Here is a 14,759-nt window from a genome sequence, read left to right as displayed (position 1 = left end):
GCTTTCTTCTGCAGATACTCCAAATCTTTACTCAAAACCTCCTACATTTAGTCAAGAAACCTCAAGTCCTGGCTTCAAAACAAATTAGGGCAAATCCAGGTTATTACTAGGCCTGTGTGAAGCTTTGGTCACCGATTTGATTCGGCGCAGATTCGGTGGTCGAATCTCCAAATCTGAAACGAATCAGGAGACCCTTTAATCTCTCCTAATCAAATCGGAACCCTCTGAATCAATTCGGAGAGATTCAATGATTTGGACATAGACACAGCTTTAAATGCTTTTTCTACATACCTCAAGGTACCAGGTGGTTCGTGAACACTGAGATTTTGGGGCAGATGGAGCATCCCATGGGAGCACAGTGGGGTCCCCAGTGCACTCGGTGGTGGAGTGCATGCGGGCCCCCCCCCCTTGCTCCCTGGCTTGGTGACTGGTGTCTCCTGGGTCTGGGGGGGGGGGGGGGCATCTGGGCTTCCCCCATGGCCAATCGCCGAGACAGAGGGTGCAAGGGGGGTCCCCCTACGCACTTAGTGGTGGACCCGGAAGAGTCTGCCACTGAGCATGCAGGGGGCCCCCCCTGTGCTCCTGTGGGATGCTCCATGTGCCCCACCATCTCAGCAGTCACAAGCCACACCTGGTACCTCAAGGTATGTAGAAAAAACATTTAAAGCTGTGTCTATGGCTGGATTGCTGATTCTCCAAATCAGCATGGAATATTCAGATTCAGATTTGGCCAAATCGAATCAGGGACAGTGATCTGAATCAACAAATCGAATCACTGTCCCCCGAATTGGACCGATTCTGAATCAAATATGGCCCGCTTCATACACCCCTAGTTATTACCTCTAAATCTTGCCTACAACAACATTAGCACTTGTTAGGATCCAAGTCTGGGTGATAAAGGCGTTATTTATTGCAAATGAAGTTCGCAATTGTTGAGAGGACTCTGCAAGAGGGTTCATTTTGCTGAATTTGGGTTGTTCAGGTGGGCTTGGTCAAATAGATGGTGATATTTCTAGATGTATTTTTTCCTGAATTGCTTTAGATGGCTTTTTCCATATAACAATTACCAATCACTTATTAGCCTCTTTGAATCCACCTATCCATTCTCCCAGTACTATGTGACATTGCACATACTATAATATGAGGTGTGATACTAAGACTTATGTTAAAATTTCCTCGCATGTGATGTCATACAACCTCATATATTTGGCTTCAGCCTTGAAGGTATTGACAACCTGCATTGAGACAAAAGGCTAATCTAATTGTAAACTAACTTGCTATAGGCAAAAACAGAAAATCATATATATCACATGCTTACATGATAATTTGGTGGACTGCTGTAACCTAGCATCTATATGCCAATCCAATGAATTATTCTGTTTCTCACAATTTACTCTTGATGCAAGATCACTTTATTTTCCAAGATGAAAATTCTACTTTTCACTGCTACTCTTTTGGCAGCAAGGCTTTCCCCCTTCCATTATGTGGGCTCTTTTTCTAAAATATATTTGACAGTCTGATTCAGCTTTTGATGTTACATTATACACTGGAAACCTCTTATTAATTCAGCTTTTTGTTACTTGATCTATGTTATGTCCAGCAATCAGGGGGCCAAATGTGCCAGACATGTGCTACTGAAGTATACAGCATACACTTGGCTAGTTAGTTTCTATTATTTATAATGCAATCGGTATAATTAAAAAGTGTAACTGCTTTGGATAATAACAACTATATAAAGGCAAAGACTGGTTATGCCCCTTCAGTTTCATATAGGGGAACACCCTAGAACTCATTTGCTATTGGCAGAAGTTCACAGCTGTGGTATCACATTATCACAGAGAGCTTGAAAGCAGCAAATTAAATTTTAAATAAAATATTGCTGAACAGTGGAAGCCATCAGAAGATGATATTTTTCCATTTAAAGTTAATATGTTAATCAGGAAATAACTGAAGAGCTAGTTATCAGTTAGCTCAGAAAATAAATATTTCTGTTCATCCCTCTTACCCTTATGCATGCATCAATGCACATTTTATGTTTTTGTGTCTTCTTGCAATATTTTTAAACTGGCCTTAGACCAAATGTCACTAATACTTTGGGAAAAATTAAGCTACTCTAAAGAAAATCACCCCTATGTGTAAACACTCCAAATTAACGTGCATTTAATAGATATCAAATGAAACGATCAACACGCATTTTAGGAGTATTATATTCCTCTCATTTTCTCATTATAACAAGATAACTTTCTGTACACATCTCTCAAGGCATATACTAACAGAAAGACAATAAATTATCTGGTGGCAAGGTGCCAACAAGAGTAACTATCCATACATTGCTCCCCGTTTACCATGAGCAATGAATCATGAACTGACTATCTGCTCTGATTTCATATTAATGATACAGAACCAGGTTCTCCAACTCCTGGAACATGACATTTTTTATTTAAAAAAAATTAAAGCATCACATAGAAGCACTGCCATATGTTTTGGTATGGTACTTGGGCACACAATAGTAAGCAGAATTAAAAGCATATAGAGTTAGTAACTATTTAAATAAAGATGAAAGGTAAAAGATAATATCATGAATGTGGGGTAAGTCCTACAGTCTTTATACTGCCTTTGCCTGCTACCCTCTCCTTGAGCTCTATGGCAATCTTGCCCAAAAAACCCAACCTAGAACTAAAGGATTTTGGTGCTATTCTTGGCATGGTTGAACCCCAATATTTTGTATGCATTTAAATATATATGCAAGATAGTGGACTGTTTTGTTTACTAACAGAAAAACAGGTGGACAGGGAAAATATATAGGAAATATCCTAGGAAATAGGAAATATCCTATCCAAGTATCTGCAAATGGAGACTCATTCAGAATAAATAAGGAATCTTCTACTGTTGCTTTACTCCAAAAAAAATGGGGCTATAAAATAGTTTTTCATAAATAATCTTGATAAAATAATCTTTCTAGAACAGGCCATTGCTTTTACATCCTATTTAAACCTCGTCTAGCACAGTAAACAACAGAAAATTTGAATTCTCTTTTGCCCCATCCTAGCATGCATAACATTAACTTGAATTATTTATTTATTACAGTTTTGAAGAGCTGTTCTTCCAAATCATTTTTCCTTCATTTAAAATAAATAAACAAAACAGTGCTTTATATACCACAAGATTTTTATATATCACAAGATGTTGTGTATGAATGCGTAAAGCCATAATATGGGTTATATGTAGTAGCCAGTACTGGCTGAACATTAATTAGGATGATTTTAATTAAAATTAGGAACACATACCTACCTGAACTTTGGAGCATTTAATTACCTTAACATGGTGATTAAGAAGATCTAGTGAAAGTTCTGGCTATTGAAGTCATTTTTATTACAAACGATGTACACATTATGTATATTTTTATACACAGAACTGTATCCTATTGCTATTTGTAGAGTTAAATAATGGATTGCCAAGCTAAAATAAAAATCTCAAGAACAAAAAGATACAAATTAAACAATTTTGGAAAAAGAGACAAAATGTTATTTGGTAAGATCAGAAAATTGATGGAGAAAAGGAAAAGTGGTCTTCTCTATTTTTCTGACTTCAGTGACCTAATGTACTGGAATTTTTTAAGATACTAAAACTTGTTATGCACAATTGTTTATGACACAATTGGCATTTTACATTGTACATACAATGTAATGTATATATTTACACACAATATATAGTGAAAATATGGAAACCATGTGCAGCTATAAAACTAATGAGGTTTAAGTCTAAGATATTAAAGCAAGAAAAACACAGCAATGTAGAAAGAGTGAGAGTATGAAGAGGAGAAATTTACAGGCCAGGTAAAGCTTATTGCCCAATACCATTGTAGAATGACACATGCTCCATTCAGTGCAGTACCAATAAATCACTCCTGCTAGCTAGACCATATGTTTTGCTTTTTTCTCTGATCCAAAAAGATGGAGCTTAAGCAATTTGATATTTACAAACAAAATTCTGAAGGAACAATGCAGTATTTATGAATGGCTCTGTGCCCCTCATTAGAATTTGAGCACATATTTTTTAAGGTTTCAAAAAAAGCTGTAATTTAATGTAGTTAAACCAACACTTTTTCACATAAGTAAGATTTATCTTATCCTTATATTAGATATATTAGGTACCTACCACAAGAAACAACTCATTGGTTAAATGATAACAAGCACAGCTTTCAATATACATTTCAAAAAAATCTTATAAACAGCTAGGCTTACAATTTTACTTTTTATACATCTCTTAGCATCTAATCTTTTAACCAAGTTAAAGGTAGAATTACAGAAGTGACAGGTCAGATCTTGCTTCCTACACTATGTGCTATAATACATGCAAAAAGATGCCAGACTTGCAAGCAGCAATGGAGAGAGATGCATCAGTATTTTTGTTTCTAAAAATAAGAAAGCAATGCCACAGACATCTAAAATTAATTCCCGAGTACTATCTTACTAAATATTCTTTACAAAATCTTTATAGCACAAGAGAAATCTACTGCCAGTCTGTTGTGCTAGTAATCATGATAAGATTAGGAATAAAGGAGCCACATAAAAATTGCTAAATCTACATAATTACTATATATTCATAAAAAATACTGAGAAACTGAGTACTATGATATTTGGCAAATAAATCATCTTAAACCACAGGATGAATTTAAAATAGAACTGTACTACATTGCCAAAATGTGCATACATGAGCTATCCCTAAGTATGCATTCTGGTCTACGTAAACTGCACACTACAACATAGTCTGTTGAGAGTAAGGTAAAACAGAAACCTCAGAATGAATACACAAATAGAATCCAGCGTACAGATCGCCTCTCCCCTTTTATCCACTACGCACAGCAACATTTCCAAGCTAATCCACTTATGTAATGAAAACTACATTGTATTCTCAGTTTCTTACCTGTACTTTCTTGTATTTAATTAAATACAGCATATTTAATTTCATCCTAATTTTACAAAGTTTAAATAGACTCTCCCATCTAATCCCATGCCCTTCCTGCCACACACAAATAAACTAAATTCAGGGCCAGGCTGAGATGCTCTTACTCATAGGAGTAGCATCTGATTCAGGAGTTGTTGATTTTATTAGGACAACTTGTGAAACAGGCTATTAAACTTGAGGCATCAATCAGCATTTGAATAAACCCTTAGAGGCTGTTATTGACACTGCTTAATGGCAAAAATGGTTATTCTGGCATTCCCATTCACATAATGCAGGGTGCTTTGATAAAATTAAATCTCAGAGGATCTATAAATGGGGATGAGAATGCAAGTGGTAGGTACAGTCATTGCTAATTATTGCAGGGCACAAATGGTACCTGCAGGTATTTACAGCACATAAACATGGAGAATGGGCACTACACACTTGCTTCTTCTTTGTTTTGCTTTTTGGCTGCAGTAGAAGGACAGGCTGGTGCTATGATGTAGCTGTAGCAAGCTCAAGAGTCAAAGCCTATTTGAGTCTTCAGAATTCAGTTGAATAAAATTGCCCAATATGGTTTCCATATATACTTTGATTTCATGATGTCGCAAACCCTACGCAAACTTCGACATTCTTTTACCTCTGGCTACAAGCATACAAGCCCTTAGCTCTTCAGCCAAATGTGGCAACTCATACGAAGAGCTGCCGCACTGCATTAAAATGAATGAAATATTAAATTCCTGTTGTGTTAACTGTAATACTTATATAATGTATGTGAACTGTTTCTCGAGCATTTCATGTATCTTTAGGATTTGAGAAAACGTGTATACAATAATCATGAAGCACAAACAGATAATTTTATACCTCAAAGCACGTATCGTCTGACTGTACACCATTTCTTAGAATGAGAAATGCTTTTAAGTGACAGTATGTTTTAATGGAACTAAATGTTTTAATTAAAGCAATAAAACAAAATGGAAGATATAGTTAAATTCCTGACGCATCTATTCTTAGAATTGTGTACTGTTTCTATTTCAGATTTCATTTCCATTGAATCTTTATTTTTCTTCCATTTCTACAGGTTTATTTTGTTTTTAAACATGGTAAATCATTTTAAATTTGACAGCTCTAAAAGTAACCCTTTGCCTGTACAATTCTAAAATACGTATCATTAATCTGCAGAAAAGGTAACACCCAAAAATGGTTCAGAGAGAGACACCTACCAAACAATAAACTGATGACTATTCTTATTTCTATCTCAAACAGTGCTGAATTCTTCAACACAGATATCAGAGACGTGATGACAGATGTAGAAGAAAAAGGTACTCACAAATAACACCTTCTGCAAGCCATTCTTGAATATGATGTGGTTCCCCCCCCTGTTTCAAGCAATCTGAGGTAGAACAGGACACGTATAAACAGCACACATACACACACACACACAAAAAATCACATTCACAGCTTTTGCATGCTCATTCAAGCTCAGGCATAAAAATACCACTGATAAGTAAGCTTGTGATGTAACCAGCATCAAACACTGCATCAGATGAACCAAAGGCTCTGAGGGGTTATATTTTACAAAGCCAAAAGGTTTTCCCACAGAGCAGGATTAGCAAATTTATAAACCAGTAGTGCTGTTTTAATATTCATGTTTGGTTTGCTTTCTGCTTCCAAAGAAAACCTTTTATTATTATTCTACAGCACTAAAATAAACCAAAAATGTTTCCTGGTTTGATATTCATCTGGATCTTTAAGATTCAAATGATAGAGATTGAGAATTCACCATTTCTATGAACACTGTAGTACAGTCCAAACCAGAAAAAAGCCCATTGGTCCTTTTATCTCCATGGTAACAGCAGCATCTGTAGAGGCAAATTGTATTCTGTCTTCTATTCACAAAGTGAATTTATAGTCATATACTATCATATGAAGTGATAAGAGGAATGCTAATCAATAACTAGGGGAATCAGAAACATAAATACAAGTAGAGTTTTAAACTTTGGTTGAAAAAATAATATTTCTTGAGAATGAAGAAATAATACCCAAATTGTTCTTTTTATCAAACGTCATTTGGAAATACATGAACTTTAAGCATCAATGCTCATTAAATACATATATTTTATTTTTTGTAGTTAGGAACCTTGCTTACTTTTCAGTTATCTGTTGCAAGCCATTATAATGTTCTTAAGGGACAGATGACAGTTAAACAAAGCTCTTTTATGCAGATGTTGCAGAGGACTGATTTAAATATGACTTTCTCTGAAGCCTCCCACCCTGCATCCCCTCCCAACATTTGCTGTCACTAATACTGGTAGCCCAGAAAGTGAGCAAAATACCATCACTCCCATATTTTTCTGTCACATCTCTACCCATGCAGATAGTAAACAGATGTGATGCTGTAAATGCGCTGTATATGCAAAACTGACACTGCCTGTTCCCCAAAGCAATGGCCTTAATCTAGAGTCTTGATTAGTCACCCGATTTTCTCCCTGTCTGTGGTATCTCCAGATGACAATCCCACTCCAAATATTATAGCTAGACACTCATTTCTCAAATAATAAAGACAGCTAATCTTGCTCTCTCTCTTCATGAATCACTATAATGACCATCTGTTCACATTATTAAGTTAAATATTATACCAGACCCATTTCATGAGGCCTGCTCATGTGATGTTATCAAGTGATCAGTTCAAGACTGTTCTATAGCTTGGAAGTATTACAGGATAAAAGAGGGAGCAGGTGATCAGCCAAATGTTGCTTATCACTATATTACATTACCTGTTGAGTTTCCAGGCAAAGGAGCTGCGTGAGGGTTTATGGCTGCTGCTATGTCACAGTTTTTTGGAAAGGAAAAATTGTTGAAGCATGAACTTCTTTCAAAACAAACTGTTCAAGTCAGTTTGTGATGAGCAGAAATCCAAGCAGCACAGGTTGCAGGAGGGAGGGGGTTATCATTGTAATTCAGATATATCTATAATCAATATAAGCTGAGGAGTTGCATGAAGTTATTCTCAGTGCTCCAGTAACTTTCTCCTAAGCTGAACATTCAGGTTACAGTCTTGCTTTAAGGACACTTTTTTGTTTCTTATACCTCACTGCTATCTTCTATTGCTATGAAAGCAACAAAGACATCCGAAAGTTATTTGTAAACTTTGTCTTGTGTTTATATGGCACAGTAAGAGCATGGACAAGCATACCTTTTAACCAAAAGGAATGGGCAGCTACCTCTTGGGAGCATGCAGCCACTGTTGCAACTTGTTATATAACCATGATCCTATAGGGATACAAGTGTGGTGAATTGTCTAGGCAGACAAGGTTCTTTGGGTACATGTGATCATCTTTTATTAGACCAACTAAATAGTTCAAAAAACTGTTCTTGGCAAGCTTTTGGGCAAAAACACCCTTCTTCAGGCATAAATCACCCTACATTTTAACCCTGAATGAAGTGGAGTTAACACAGAAGCAGTTTTGCAACACACCCCTACAGAATCATAAAGAGGTAACATGTTAATCATAACAGCTTATAATAATGTGTTGTGATATTGATAACATGAATGTATATAGAGATGCAACAATAAGTACTTAAATTAAGTCTCTTTTAGGACAGTTACATGTGTAAAGATATCCCCTGGAACTGATGCCATTTTATGTATCAAAGAATAGGGTTAACCATTAAGGAATATGATTATACATGGAATCTATGAGGTTGTACAACTTGTTAAACAGAATCAGGGCCCTAAATCCTGGGTCTGAAACTCCATAAGCATATTGGATCATTCTAGTATTTATTACTTGTTAACTCCACTTTCTTACAGCTTGCTTGAAGAATTCTAATCCAAAGCATGCCAAGTAGTTAAAGTAACACTAAGTCCACCTTCAACATGGTCTCTACATGTGAAGTAGCCTCCATCCATCCATCCTTACTTTGATACTACCCGGATTTAGAATATAAATTTGTATAAGATTCTAGTTACCAATGTTTGCAGTCACTAGTTGAAAGACTCTTATTTGCAATACAGCAGCCAAGGAGTGATAACTTACACATCCATCCAAATACTGGAAAAAGATCATTCCATTTCAAACCAGAGTAACAGTCTGGATTGCTTAAACTGCCTCTCGGTCTTCATCTATTTTTAACCTTAATTAATTAAAATATTTTAAAATAAATTCTCCATAAAGAAATACCCAAAAGGATGTCATTATCAATACAGTTATCCCAAATAGCTTCTCTTTTACACATGCCCAATGGTTTGTAGGAAGGAATTTGAAGGATTTCCTTATAGTTTTCAAGTTTTGCTCAGTATTGCCATTATCTACATGGCAGGATTTCCTAAACTGTGTTGGGACAAGTCTAGGTATAAAAGATAACTTTTCCTAGTTAATGTCAGTGCCCTTCTCAATGAACTTGAAATTTAAAAACAACAAATATGAGTGAAATTCTGAAATGAATTGAAAAACTTTCCATGACTTCAAGAGAGCCACACATCATGCTAGAGGTAATCCTACAGAAATCTAACTGCACATTACTGAGCAGCTACAAATCCAAAAAGAGTAAGATCTTCAGGACAGATTTGCATCTGATTTGTACTGCAGTCAAGTAGGAATAATTTTAATTATTTCAATAAAACTTACCTGCAGTACTGTGATACCTAACAGAACATCATGCTAGGACAGATTTTAGTAGTTTGAATTGTAGTTCCATAATTTGCCTATTTTTAATTCTCATTTTGAAAATTTACCTTTCAAAGGTTGAAACATAGCCTCAGATATAATTTACTACTTGACCTCATTTTTCACTGCCCAAAATATTCTTTTACAATTTCAAGTGGCAATTAATAATTTTGCACATCAAGCAAGTTCTCTAAATAATATACTCTGGAGATGAATATTTCCACTACATCATCAGAGAAATAATTATGGACTACAAGCATAATTTGTTCAGGACAAAGTCCTGTGTTCTTGTTCTGTCTAAACATATTTTGTAAATGTCAATATCCTTATAAATAATAAAATAGAGGGTTGCAGTGAAACACCCCAGCTGAGAGAAGACTCAAAACCGCAATTTGTCAGTTTGACAAATTATTCTATTCTCTCCGATTCACAGAATGTCATTACTAGTACAATGCAAGTAACTTATCACTTTGCTATCATACTATTACCCACTAGGATGAACACTATGACCCATTACATACTTGAAAATTATTAACAGCATTACTGACTGATTGTTTACAGACTGACAGTGCAATCCTCTAAATAATTATTTTTATTAAACCCATTTTTATTTTATTTTTTATTTTTATTAAACCCATTTCCTACTACACTCCTTTCATTTTACTATTATTGAAGTGACTTCAAGGTTTTAAGCACCTGTTTCTATACCATCCTAGAAGAAATAAAAGCAGCTAACTCTTTCACACCCAAGGCTATGAATTTAAAAAAGGGAAGCAGTATTTTTTATTATTGCCTTTGTATAACTCTCAGGAGGATTACTTAAGTAGCTTTGTACAGGACATGTGTAGAGCATATTCTATAGCACTGAAATGACACAGCATTTTCTTCAATTATTTCATGCACAGAAGCACACTCAAAAAGCCTAGAATTCAAAAAATGTTTAGCAATTTTAACTGTCCAGCATGAATACTTTAAAAAGGCTAGATAGCCACCGTGCTGCCTGAAAATCATACACCTTATACCACCACAAATTTATCACCAAAAATCAAGATTTTTTTAAGTATAGGCAAAATACAATGAGATTCTTAAGCTAATTTATAAAACTCTTCTATATCTACTCTCCTCTCAAAGCAACTGTACAAAAACCCCATGGCTATAATGCAGATAGTATGTGGCTTTAGTACAGAGTCAGGGATACGATACCAAAAAATTAAAACTAATTTTCTGTCTTCCTTGGAATAAAAGTAGCTCCTCCAGAAAACATTAACTTGCTTCAATGCTAGATTCCTGAGACTTGTAGAAAGGGGCAACTGGAACACTAGGAAATAGAACTGAACAAGACCTCCTAGGTCAGCAAGCCCAGACCTCTGCTATTACAGACCACTGAGTCAAAGAAAGAAACCCTTTCAGAAACTTACACAGCTTCATCTTGAAACCAGTTAAGCTTTTTGTTCCTGCCATTCCTATTAGGAAGCTGTTCCAGAACTTCACTCCAATAATGACTTGAAACTTTCTTCTAATTTCCAACCCCAGTTCACCATTTTTCTTGGAGTGAATGTCCTCTAGTATAAGCTGAAGTTAGACCATGGAGTTCATAGCCATCCAGTCCTTTCTTCACCCTAAAAATATGTCCTACATTTGCTATTATCCCGTCATATTCCACCATATATGTCTGCATAGACTCATTAAACACCTTTGGAATTTCATGTGCCAGTTCTTTCACAATTTGGGGATCAACTACCCATCCCCAGCTACCCTCTCCTTGAGTTGAATGTGTTAAAAACACCTGCTTTAGCTGAATAACAACTTCATTTTTTATCCCAAAAGGGCCTGCTATGAGGAACTCTGTCCTGCAGTATAAGTAGCGTACCCACTTCCCTTTCCCAGCTTGACAAAGACAGGATTTTTACAAATCAAGTAAGCTCAGATTTTTTCATGTGGGATTTTACAAGGTGGTACATACTTCCAGCTCAAGGGCTTTTGTGATCTAGAATAATATCTGTTGGGGAACAAGAGGAGGGCTGGAATTTGAAAACGGTTATTCTGCCAGGAAAACTGCAGCATTTCAGGAGTCCTGTGGGTAACAGCATCTGTCCTGCATCTGTTTGCTTGTCACACAATACTATGATGTTGTTATAACTACAAGGCAGTACTTATTTCAATAGAAAGTGTACTTAAAAAAAAAAATTAAAAAAAAAAAAAATCACACCTTGCTCAAAAAAAGATTCATTAGTTAAATCAGCAGAAATACTACTGTACTATATCACTGTAATGCATCACCCATCATATGACAATTAGAAAGTTGGTTTCCATATTCCAATTTAATGCATCTTTAGAGAACGCAATTTTGTACTGATGAAAGGGTATGGTGCTACACATGTGTTCAAAGGCAGTTCTTCATGTTATTTCTGCAGCCGTACATAAAAATATTTATTTCCTATATAAATTTGGTACAAAGTAGATTTCTTAAGACTTGGGCTGTTCCAAGCCATCTGTGGTCAATTTGCTGAGGATACATTACTATTTTGCTTAATTATAGAGATTTCTCTAATGGTAACTTTAATTGTTCGGAAATTCAATGAAATAAAGGAATGCTTGACTGGAACATTCATGAGCTTGTCCAACTATCCCTGCAGTCCCCTCCTTCTCTACCTCCCCATCACCACAAACCTATGTAACCATACCCAACAGTATTTATGCATTTCAAGCAGCTTTGTTTGACCAAACTATTTCACTTTGCAATGCAATTCACTAAATTAAAAAAAAATAATTCACAGAACTCTATGGTACTGTACTTTATATAATTACTTGAGACCCAATCCTGGATTATGCTGAACAGTGCATCTCCCAATGAGGTCAGTAGGAGTTACAAGAGTTCTGCATGTTTTAAAGATTAAGGCCATAGAGGAACAGTATTTTTATTAAAACATATTTTAGCTACTAGATAAAATGGTTTAATTTCCCACTTACTAGAATTTTCCAACCAAGTTGTTTGAGAGGCTTGGAAGACTAGTCCTTTGCCCTTGGATGTCCAAATGGCAAAAGGGGCTACATAAATTGCCTGACTTTCAAAAGACCACCCTGAATGTTGAGTTTTTTTGGAACTGAAGTCACAGGTGGAAACTTGTGGGTAGTAAACACTTTCTGGAAATGCAGCCCTGAAAACTCATATTCAACCACCTATCACTACAGGTCTCCTTCCTATTCATCCTGCCATGTCTTATACTTCCTATGAAGTCTTCTCATAGGTATGTCATTCAGGATTTTTCTTGGGTTTCTTGGACATGAAAAGTTCAACAAATCAACTTCCAAAAACTAAAGAGACTGAAAACAAGAGTCAGTACCTGAATTCTACATAAACTACAGGTGACAGCTACTTTGCTGGTGACAGCTGCTTCAGATTGAGTCCTACCTAAAACACGTAGGATACATCCAAAATAGGTTTTATGTTCATAGTCTTCTATCCCACTACTACCATAATTCCTTTAGAGGTAAGGTTCTAGGAAGATAGGTCTCATGCCTTTTTTCTTGGCCTATTGTTGACCCCAAAGCATTGTTTTGAGAATGTAGATTATGATGCATGTTATTTACTTTAAGTATTTTTCTTTTTCTCATCAACAAAGCTGAAAAAATATCCTACCTGCTGAACCAACTGAAATGCCATTAGTTAGCATTAATCATTTGCGAAGTTGAAATCTTTACGCCTCAGCTTGTGAAATGACACCAAAATATCACTTTGACCACACACACTACTTTGGAAGACCTAAAGTATGCTTTAAACAGAAAGCTAATAGAAGAAGAAATCTATGAAAAGAATGTGCTTTGAAGCTGCCCCAGGCCCTGAACACAGCTAAACTAGAGATCAAAAAACACTGGATGCGTCTGAGACTGAAACATTTCACATAAGAAAACTGTAACCAGCAGCAGACGGAATATTTGGAAAACAGCATGGAAACAGTTATTGACAAGACCCAAGTACAGTATTTTGGCTTAAGCTGTTGGTTTGTGTGTTATGACATCAGGACACAGCTGCTGTCTCCTCTAACAAAATAATACAGTGCTAATGAATCACACTGCGATGGAATTAGGAAAATAATTTCTTCAGTATTAGGATGCGTTTCAAATCGCTGGTCATTTAAGCGTCAAATACATTTATAACCTTATTGACTAGGCAGTATAAGTACCAGTTATTTACTAGCTCAGATAAAGATGCTCCCACATCCTTTGGATAATGGATCAGGAAGAAATCTTCAATATTTGTAGGATTTTTTTGCTGCATACGCCCTCCTAGAGGAGTTGGGGTACAGACAGAAGAATGTAGAGGGACTGAGAATTTTAAGTTAAAACATAATCAAGGCTTATAACATGACTTGGCCCCTGCATACAGCATCCTTATCATTTTAAAGTGTTTTGGGAAAGTGAAAAATGAATGGGCAATGTGGCATGTCATGTGTAATAGCAAAAATAAATAAATAAATAAAAATTAAGAAATAACCATGGGGACAAGCAGCAGGGGGCCAACTGCCTGTCGCCCCTCATTTGCCCTGCACACTGCCTGTCCCCTACCACTTGCCCCCCTACTATTGCATCCCCCACTGCATTGGTGGTGTGGACAAATTTAAGATGACTGTCCAATAATTAGATTCTATATATAAATTATAACAAATGTATAATTTTTCCATATATAGAATCTAATTATTCTGAAATCTTAAATTTAGGTAAATATGGTATCTAGAGGAGAGAGAAGACCTGAGGACTAAGGCTACGTACAGACAGTTAAAAAGCCTGAGGCTAAATCAGTTCAGTCTTTGCAGGTAAATCTAAACTGAACAGATTAAATTGAAACAGAAGTGAGCACACATTTACCTTTGATTCAGGAAATGCAGCCACATACCTGCAGTGGCTCAGGCCAGAAGCTGGGGGGGCGCTAGAACATTAGGGGGCCTAACTCCATCACAGTGTGATTCACTAGCACTGTATTATTTTGGTGTATGACCTGGTGAGGGGACTGCAGGTCCTTGACCACCGTGGGCAACAGTGATCATCACCTGCTGGATTTCATTATTCAACACACAGCGTCTAGGGCTCACACCAAGGCTAAAGCCCTTGACTTCAGAAGGGCCAACTTCGATGAGCTTAGGA

General features: G+C 36.3%; 1 protein-coding gene across 6 annotated transcripts in view; it reads right to left on the bottom strand.

Moving 5' to 3' along the window:
- The window catches only part of IQSEC1 (IQ motif and Sec7 domain ArfGEF 1), a 707,630-nt gene that overhangs the window by 317,961 nt on the left and 374,910 nt on the right, over positions 1 to 14,759 (bottom strand). Inside the window, exon 1 of one of the 6 annotated variants that reach the window (XM_019495426.2) lies at positions 6,278 to 6,463. The exons of the other annotated variants lie outside the window; for them this stretch is intronic. Within the exon in view, the coding sequence (XP_019350971.1) occupies positions 6,278 to 6,300 (23 nt within the window). The 5' untranslated portion in view covers positions 6,301 to 6,463. Of the gene's footprint in view, positions 1 to 6,277; positions 6,464 to 14,759 lie in introns of those variants that run through there. 6 annotated transcript variants of the gene reach the window in all.

This window comes from Alligator mississippiensis, chromosome 12, assembly GCF_030867095.1.
Source record: "Alligator mississippiensis isolate rAllMis1 chromosome 12, rAllMis1, whole genome shotgun sequence".
Lineage (NCBI taxonomy): Eukaryota > Metazoa > Chordata > Crocodylia > Alligatoridae > Alligator > Alligator mississippiensis.
This window is presented reverse-complemented; position numbering and strand designations above follow the sequence as displayed.